The sequence below is a fragment of a genome, unplaced genomic scaffold (genome assembly GCF_019419815.1).
Source record: "Pyrus x bretschneideri cultivar Hongxiangsu unplaced genomic scaffold, Pyrus_bretschneideri_v1 Contig1, whole genome shotgun sequence".
NCBI lineage: Eukaryota > Viridiplantae > Streptophyta > Magnoliopsida > Rosales > Rosaceae > Pyrus > Pyrus x bretschneideri.
The window spans coordinates 5,114,482-5,124,653 of NW_025999390.1; the positions used below are offsets into that span (position 1 = coordinate 5,114,482).

Here is a 10,172-nt window from a genome sequence, read left to right on the forward strand (position 1 = left end):
CCTAATTCAGCCATCTAGAAGTCAATACGTCATATGTTCTTGTTTTTTAAGGAAGTGATTAAAAAGAGTTCGATAAAAAAAATTATATGGTTTCAGACGTCATTTTAACTGTTAAATTTTTTAAGTTCGGTATTTTTTGACTAAAAATTTGACAATTAAAAAAATTCAAGTATCGGAACCTTCGGAGAACAATAAAAAATCTCAAGGTGCGACATATAGACCCCTGAATAACTTTAAAATCCCTAAAAACTTGTATCGAACTTATCTCTATAACCAATGAGACAACTCATTAAAATAACCCAACTATTGATACATGATCATTTGCAAACTTACTACATGAAATTGTTCGAGAGAGTTTGGACTCTGTCCTTAATTGTTGAAAAGAAAGTTAACAAATATCTATAGGTAGTTTGGACTATGCCGTAGCACGATATTGTCCGCTTTAGGCTCCGGCCACGTCCTCACGGTTTTGTTTCTAGGAACTCACGCAAGAACTTCCCAGTGGGTCACCCATCCTGGAATTGCTTTCGCCCGAACTTGCTTAACTTCAGAATTCCGATAGAACCCGAAGCCAGTGAGCTTCCAAAAAGCCTCACGCTATATGGAGGTGGGCATGTATATATAAGGCACATCACCCCCTCTCCGTTAGTCGATGTGAGATGTTACAATACATTTCATATAAAAAAAATTAATGGGTACATTTTACATATAACAAAGTGGAACATTTTTAAAGACAAATGGGTACATTATTAATTAATTATGGGTACAGTTTAATAAAAGGTTTTAAAAAATATGAGTATAAATAAAAGTTTGAAAAATATGGACACAAAAAAAAATTTTAATATATGGGTACAAACTAAAACTGAATAGAAAATTGGCATAATTCTAAAAAAGGGTTGCAAATTAAAATGGGTACAAACTAAAAATAAAAATATATGATACAAAATTTAGCCATAAATATAAATATATCAAATGTAACGTTTCTAGCACTAAATGAATAATTTAGAAATAAAATTTAATTATCTTGATATGTAAAATATTTTATTATTGAAATAATTAATGATGTTTATTAAAACCAAGAGACCTTGATTAATTAAAAAGGAATAAGGTTTCAATCAATGGGGTTAAAAATAAGGAAAATTAATGAAAATTGCTTGAAAACTTTGAATTTTAACAAAAATGACAAAATAAAGGGTAAATTGAATAGTACCAGAATTGACTTTTTAGTGTAAAAATGTGGTTTTTCGTTAAAGTAAACAGTACCGGGAGCTTTTTGTTAAAGTCAATCCTGGTACTATTCATTTTACCCTTTATTTTGTCATTTTAGTTAAAACTCAAAGTTTTCAAACCCTTTTACTAGCTTTCCTTTAAAAAAAGAGGGATGAGAACCTAATTTCTCAATTTTTAAACAGAAAATATGAGTACACCCCTTGAAATTCAATATTCTTTAACTAAAACCCGTCATTGTAAATTTCTCTAACAAAAACCCAATGACTAGACTCCAACTAAGCAATATCCATAATTAAGGTTGACTTGGCAAAATTTGTATTTTTGGATGTCTAAATTACCCCTAATAACACTTACTTTGGGTCTCACTTATTATCTACATTTATTTTACATTATTTCATTCAATTAAATGTCTTCAAATACCTTATGGGGATTTGGGAAAAAATTTAAATGTCATGATTCTTATGCATTTAATAACAAAAATTTACATGATACCAATTTTCCTTATATAGTGGTATTCACATGATGCTAACAGGTAAATTAATATATTCTACAAATATAAAAAAGTGATTTTATTCAAAATTATCAATATTTTAAATATAACATAGGTGAATTATTTTGCACAACATATATATAATAACAATATAAGTTCCTAGTAATTTACGTAATGATATATGCAAAATAATTTACCTACAAAATAAAAAAATATTTTTTATTCAAAATTAATTAAATACCAATATTTTGCAAAAAAATATATATATAAAACAATTTATCTACAAAATAAAAGAATGTCAATTGATTGCACACTCTATATAATAATAACAAAATGTGGCTAGTATATATGTAATTTCACATGAAAAATAATTTACCTACAAAATAAATAAATTTTTTTTAGCCAGTTGATTCAAAATTAATTAATTACATATTATTTTATATAAAAATATAGGTAAATTCTTTGCATGCATATATATAATTTTAACAAAATATGCCTAATACATACATGCAAAATAATTTACCTACAATGATTGTCAAACAAATAAAAGAAATGAAACATATGATGGTAAGAGAAGTATAAAGTAAATAATTTTAATAAGGCACTTCTTACCCACAATTATGATGGATAATTAAATTCATTAACATAATTAGAGTGTTGTGGCACAATTGTAAATGGTTTGAAAATAATAGGTATTTATTTGTTTACATGGCAGTCTACTTCAAATTTGGGTTTTATTTAGATGTTTAAAATGAAATGGAATTTTGTCAAGAAAATAAGTGTTGCATGAGCTTGTATCTAAATAACCCTTTTTAAAATCTAGCAAATTTTTCTCATCCAGATTGCATGGAAGCCAAATAACGAAACAAAATCTGCAGACATATTACCTCATACATATTACAAAGGGGCGCATAGGCACCTCTTTTAATAAATGCTTAATCGAAGTCATCAATTCTGATTGGGGTAATCTCATGTGCAACCTTGAAGCATCCGACTAAACGTGCAAAGACGACCATTTGTTGAGAACTTAATGCTCTCAGCCTCAGCCTGCATTCCCTATAATATTATCGATACAGTGACCTCAACAAAGTAATCCTTTTCATTACCTGCAACCACTTATGTTTGCTTCAATTTCGAATGACCTCAACAAAGTAAAGCATAAAATTTCATTGTCTGACTTACCAACAAGATTATCGATACAGTGAGATTCAAATCTGTGAGTTTCTGCCCTCACCTCAGCATTGTGAAGTTAGCTATCTGTTCATCAACGTGACAAAAATAATTGTCGGTTTTCGTATAGAATATAGATATAGGTATACTGTGTTATATAAAAGGATACTTACTGAGACAAAGATATGAATAGTAAACTACTTAAAGAGTTAAGCACTCACGCCATACAACGAAGCTCACGCATTTAAGGTGTCTCTAAAAGCAAGAGCAGCTAACGTTGTATAACCACCTGCAGAGTCCAGTAATACATAGCCGTTCGCCATCTACCTTCTCCAAGTCCACCTAGATAACGAAATATATATTACCATGGCTTGATGGGTGTTCTACCAAATTCACCTCTACCGTTAAGTAAAGGGGAGGATGAAATGATAGATGGTTGGATAGATATAGATACCGAGCATGGGGGCGTGATTCGAGCCAGAAGAGGTGGCCAAGGGAATCAACGGCAGTGTCACCGAGTGGCTTGGAGGCGCCGGAGACAACTCGGCGGTGATGGGGGGTTTTCAGGACCCATAAGGAGCTCTGATTTTCTCCATTTTCATAGATTCGAAGGAATAAGTGGTCAAAGTCTTGAAGCTATGCGTTTTAGTTGGGTTGGGACTCTGAGTGGTTTACGACTGACACGTTGAATTTGAGAATTCAAGTGAAACCGACATGCAGAGATGAACGTCATGTAGATGGAGAAATTCATTTTATGGTCTTTGTACATAAAGAGTTTTATTTATGCTCATACGATCTTATATGCACAATAACTCAAATCATTGGATCCCGGACCAAAAATTTAGCGAATAAAAACATCTATGTATAAAATATCAAAGAACATACAAGCAAATTCATATACAGACATAAGTGCGTTCTTTCAAGATACGTCTATCAAGAGAAAAATAAACACACAATGATATACAACCGAGGATACATGAGTATATCAACACAAACTTCAAATAGGGTTTAGGAAAACCAAAGAAGATGTAGCCATTCCCATTTGCGTCAATATTTCAAGCGCCATCTCAAAGTTATTTATCCACGTTCTTCTTGGTAAAACTAGATAATTGTTTTCCACTCCTCAGATGGCACAGAAGTCTCTTCAGAAAAAGCAAACCAGTAAACCAATTCCTTCGCATGAAAACACAAGACTCAAAAAATTCCACCTTGAGGCGCCTCTTTCAGGTTGAATGTTTAGTCGAAGTTGTCGATTTTGATCGGATTGATCTCATCCGCAACCTTGAAGTTTCCAACTAAACGAGCAAAGAAAACCATTTGCTGTTCAAGCGTGAACTTAATGTTCTCAGCCTGCGTACAAGTGGTACAAGATCAATTTACTCTTTCGAATCATTTGAATTTGTTACTACAACATACAATAGAAAACGGAATACAAAACAAAATACCTTGCGGAAGCCATGTTGTTCTCCTTCATACTCCACATGAGCAACAGGCAGACCCTTTTCCTTCAAAGCCTGATAAATTTTACGAGCTTGATCTGGGGGTACAACCTACAAAATAAATCGTAGTTCATAAAACTAAACTTTAAGATAATAACTAAAACCCAAACATACCAAATGTTATCAATAAATTCCTCGATTCCTTTCTCATCAACATATTCTTGCCTTATTATATCGTGACTGGTAAAAAAAAAAAAAAAAAAAGGCAACATCTGCTCACCTTGTCTTCCAACCCTTGGAATAAGATTATCGGGCAAGAAAACTTATCAGCAAAGTTGATGGGTGACCTATCATGATAATCCTTTTCACTACCTGCGACCGGTTAAAATTGGCTCATTTTCAAACACTATCAATAAAAACAAGAAGAGCAACGTAAAGCACCAAATGTCATCTTCTGACTTACCAACGAGATTATCAATATAATGAGACTCAAATTTGTGAGTTTCTGCCCTCAACATGTTTAAGTCAGCTACCTGCTCGGGGATCAATACAAAAGAAGAAGATATTCAGTTAACTAGTTCTTGTAGAATGCTGTGCAGTATAAAAAGAGATTTTGGTAGCAACAGAGGAAGCAGAGAAAAAAAAAATTGGAAAAGAAAGAGAAGAAGCAAAAGCCAAATCTGAAATAATCTAAAACAATAAAGCTTACATAATGCAATAATATAATCCCTCCCTCAGTTCTTTAGTTAATAGAAAACGAGAGATTAGTTGAGAGAGGCGAGAAATTAATAATAAATCGAATATAAAGTTAGGTACTCACACCATACAAGGAAGATCCTGCCTTGAAGGTATCTCTGAAAGCAAGAGCAGCTAGGGTTGTGTAGCCACCTGCAGATCCCCCAGTAATACAAAGTCGTTCCCCATCTACCTTTCCGGAATCCACCTAAATAACAAAGTATATATTACCAAGCTTGATGTGTGATCCATCAAAATCAACATCACCATTTAATAGAGGGGAGATAAATGGATACCAGATATCTAGCACAGCTGCAACAATCATTTACATCCACAATTCCCCATTTGTTCAAGAGCCGTTCCCGATATTCTCTGCCATAACCTTGAAACGCAATGTCTTAGATATAGTAGAATGTAATTTAAAATTCGATTCATTTTACGGACAAACTAACACCATTGATAGCCACATGACATATGTGACATAGAAAGAAAACAAAATAGAGTAATAGAGTTTGAAAGATTGAGTGTAATCAGAGATAACAAAAGGTCAGGATGAACTGCAAAAATTCCCCCCAAAGTGAAATAAGAAAAACATAAGGTTAAGAACAAACCAGTGCTTCCACCATAGTTAACATCGACAAATGCCCAACCACGACTAGTCCAATACTGAATACTCAAATTTAAGATTCCATGTGATTCAGCTGTGGGCCCTCCTGTTGTAAATCAAAGAAATACAATGATGTAACAAATTCTATTGACAAGAAGAGCTCAACTAGACATTCAAGAGAATGGATATATTTTGACTACAAAGGACACCTAAGTCAAAGGCCTTACAAAAGCTTAATTGTAAATTTACTACTTATTAGTGTAGCAAAATTATTGATAACATGATATCCTCTGCAATATATCACCCTTTCAGAGAGCACAGAGCTATATTTGCAGAAGAAAGACCAAATGCAGGAAACTTAGGACATGTAACTATGAAAATTTTAAACCACACATACCGTGGCTTTTCAATAACAGTGGAGGCTTTTCGCCCTGAGGAGCTTGGTAATTGGGATTTGTTGGTGGGTAAAAGTATGCGAAGGCAGTTTGACCAGGAACTTCTGTTGGGAACTCGATTAATTCGGGTAGGCTGAAGTAGGACTGATATTTTAAGCAATCAGGTGAGGAAGACCAAATAATCTTGAAGTCAACTGCCTTCGTTCTATGATCATCTAAAGCCACCTGCAAGGGAGAATGAAATTATTTGAAGACAAAAACACAAGTGGTTCAATTTCCAAAACAATGGCCTTTGCCTGACAAGAGAAAAAGGTAATTTAGGACGCGACATAAAAGATGGCAAACACCTTAGCAACAGCCAAAGGTTGAACTTCTGATGCTCCTTCAATGTACAGGCAATTGATCCCCAAGGTCTGCATAGATAAATATGAAAATTTAACAAAGAAAAAACTATAATCAGGTCGAATACTTCACAACTTCAGCACTGAAACTTAGTGAAAACAACGTTTCTAGGCGTACAATATTATCAATATCTGTAAAAGGAGTATTAAGCAGAGACAGTGAGCCCTGAGCATCATCCAGGATTCCAAGATATGACCTCCCCTTCTGCCTGCACACAAGCATCCATTACTTAAGCAAGACTAAACCACATTGATGCAATCACTGCAAATTACAAGTCAAAATAAGATAGACTCAAAACAACCAAAAATAATTCTTACCTGTAGCTGCAAGCAATTATGTTTTTACTTTCATGGCTCTCGATAAATTCATAAGAATTCATGCCAAAAACCCATAATGGCTTGGAAAACTCGGCATCCAAGGAATAAACTGATACGACCTCATTACTAGACTCAACCTGTGGACACAGAAAAACTGAATATATCATATTGAAGCCAATCAATGCCAACTGCCAAACAATTGTTGTCTGACTAGACAGCAGGTCCAGCAAAAATTAAATTGAGCACTCTTCTTTGACACCAAATACTGTTATCCAATTAAATGGAAATTACAAATTCATTGTCCAATTAAACACGATGTAACTTAACCATGTTAGATGGAGTATACTGTTCTTATCATTTGCAATAAATAAGCCAGACAGAAATGCTGAAGTACAGAACTCACCCATTTATAAAGATTCCAGTACCCACTTTTTCTGTCAGTAATAAAAAATAGTTCCCCTGTAATTCAAGTATAACCAATTAAAACATGCAATGGCATCAAGCATCTGAAAGTTCAACGGTTTTTGGCCAACATTAATAAAAATATTTGAACGTGTAATACATAATTATCACTATGCAGAATAAACAAGAGCAAAAGAAATAGGTAGATTCTAAGAGAGTAGAATGCTTTAAGTGTTCCATTGTGAATATAAAAGCCAAGAACTAGCCATGAAAATCTGATCCTTAGTTGATACTGTATAATCATTCAATATTGTTTATCCCACCAGTACTTTCCAAAGATAAAAGAAATTTCCCTTTTTGCAAAGGATGCACATTTAGCGTTTCCTTGATAGCGATCATAGAGGATTCCTGTAGTCAACCTAGTTCAGTCTATTATATCTTATTGTTAGCATGACAATTTGATAAGACTGCAGATACCAAAATTCCGCTGTTTAATAATTCAAAGATAGACCATTTGTTTAGTAAAAGCTACTTAAATATGTTACTCAAGCAAGTAAAAAAAGGTACCTTTAGAGGACCACTTGGGTTCAATTGGGGACTCCTTAATGGAAGGATCAGAGCCAGCAACACAAATTCGTTTATAGACTTCTCTGCGAGAAAGCAGCATATAACACTTGGTTTGGTAATAATTCCATATTGACTATATGTATTATACTATTATAGTAGTAATGCATAAATAAAACTGACTTCAATCTGCATGGAGTGTGTACTGACATATCAAACTTCCAATGGTTATTAGTTTCTTCGGTGTTGACCTAATTTATCTTGGAAAGATTACTTTTAGAAAGGAAATGATAAGAAGGGCAATGGCATCCTGAAAAGAGATTTTCTTACCCCTTCTCGGATATATACCCAACCCAAAGTTGAGACCTATCCCATGGCATATTAGGATGGCACCATTCAATCCATGCCAGACGTTCACCCTTCGGATCAAAACGCGGGAAGGCATAGAAATCCGTCCCACCAACTAGTACTTCTGGTTCTGTATGTCAAATGGTGTCCACATTAGTCGAGTACTGTCAAATATACCGCAATGTTTTTCGCAGTTAACATATACTATGGCACTGTAAACTGAAGCAAGACATGGGTTTTTGATAAACCCTTACCCTGAATTTCCTTGCCATCAAGCTCTACTGTTACAATTGTTGTTATCGAATTAATGCTGCTTTCACGACGATCTACACAAAAATGAGAAAATTGATACACAATTCCTCATAAGTTATAAACTGAAAAGAAAATGTATATACAAATACAATGCACTACATTCACATACCTTCCCGTACAGTGACAAAACGATTAAAACGTGCATCAAACACGCCATCAGCATAACTAATTACCGGCCCGCCATAATCCGGAGTGAGTGGTGTAGGAGCAGAATCTAATTGGCACCCATACGAACACAACACCAATATTAATACAAGTTATCATCTTTTCAAATTAAACAATTATTACCAACTTTTCTCGAGAATTAGAATCACAACAAGCATATAAAAGCTGCGAGATTGATAACATCACATACCTTTCGAACTTAGGGACTGCTTGTAAAGACGCTGATCCTTGTAATTACAGAAAACGATTGTATCCCCTGAAACGCTGAATGCACCGCCGCCGTACTCCTGCGCCACCGTCCGAACCGCATAGTCCTTCGGCGTAATATCAACCGGTTCGTCCTCCGGCCTCTCCGGTTCCCTCACCAGAACCACACGTCTATACATCCACCAAATAATTCCTCATTAAATACATACATTCACGAAGAATCGAAAAAGTACAGAGATACATATATAGACAGAGAGAGAGAGAGAGAGATGGTTACCCAGATTCAGATGGACGGGACTCGAGCCAGATGAGGCGGCCGAGGGAATCGACGGCGGTGCCGCCGAGTCTCTTGGAGGCGCCAGAGACGACATCGGCGGAGATTGGAGATTTCCAGGACCCGTAAGGAGCTACGATTTTCTCCGATTGCTTGACTTCGGGGGAGGAAGAAGTAGCCATTTGGTGGCGACGGTGGCTGTTCGTCTGTACTCTGGAGCTCAATCGTTGACTGATTCGATTGAAGGAAGACGAAGATAAGCGAGTGCGAGTGAGAGTGAGAGTGAGAGCAGCCATTTCTGACTCTCCGTTTTTATATTTTAAAAATATAAAACCGTTTTTTAAACATTTACAGAAAAATAAATAACTGTTGGGACTTGGGAGCGTTTCGGAATGGGCGGGAATACGCGGGCCTTCCAAACGCTAGAGGCCGACTGTGATTCTGAGGCTTCATACGGGCCGTGAGATGGTTCTAAGTTTTTATGGCCGCATATGTTGTTAGCCTTTAAGCCCAATCTAGACTTTCTAAGTTTCTACCTTCTAACACATTATCCTCTTTTTTTTATTTCGAATATGAGTGTGTGGATTCGAACTTCTGGATCCATCAAACTTAGTACTGTAGCGGTGAGCGAAATGAGAACATTCTAAATCGTGCAAAAGGACTGCGGAATAATATTATTTAACAAACAAATAGTTATGATGTTAGCATCTAGCTGAAAACTAATTGGTAAGTGAAGAGATTCAATATCGTTTTAAACAAGAGTGGTGCTATTCACACACCTCTTTCAATTTTCTGCACGTCGGATTGAATGAATTAAATAAGATCAAAATAGAAATTAACAAGAGTATGTGAAAGGTAAAATTGAGTGTGTGGATAGCACAACCCTTAAACAATAATGCAAGGATTTCACCCTTCTGCCAAACAAGTGAACAACGCGTATTTTGGAGACGCAAGAGCGGGTATAGTCGTTAGACGCAAATAGATAACATGTCTAACATCATGTTAGAACGTAAGTATCCAAATAAAAACTATTTAAAAACAAGTGAAAAGAGTTAAATCTTTATATACACAAATTCAATCCTTTTCTAGTAAACAAGCGCCTGAGTTAACAACTT

General features: G+C 35.1%; 1 protein-coding gene across 1 annotated transcript; it reads right to left on the reverse strand.

Moving 5' to 3' along the window:
* Positions 1 to 3,730: 3,730 nt before the first annotated feature.
* Positions 3,731 to 9,369, reverse strand: LOC103957051. Its single transcript, XM_009369125.3, has 18 exons — positions 9,061 to 9,369; positions 8,767 to 8,954; positions 8,521 to 8,625; positions 8,354 to 8,425; positions 8,082 to 8,229; positions 7,755 to 7,837; positions 7,189 to 7,244; positions 6,786 to 6,922; positions 6,586 to 6,676; positions 6,414 to 6,479; positions 6,069 to 6,291; positions 5,676 to 5,777; positions 5,361 to 5,446; positions 5,150 to 5,272; positions 4,793 to 4,862; positions 4,610 to 4,701; positions 4,336 to 4,440; positions 3,731 to 4,240 (listed from the first exon to the last, which is right to left on the reverse strand). The coding sequence occupies exons 1-18, from the start codon at positions 9,351 to 9,353 to the stop codon at positions 4,127 to 4,129; spliced, it is 2,154 nt and encodes a 717-aa protein (XP_009367400.2). The 5' UTR covers positions 9,354 to 9,369; the 3' UTR covers positions 3,731 to 4,126.
* Positions 9,370 to 10,172: the final 803 nt, after the last annotated feature.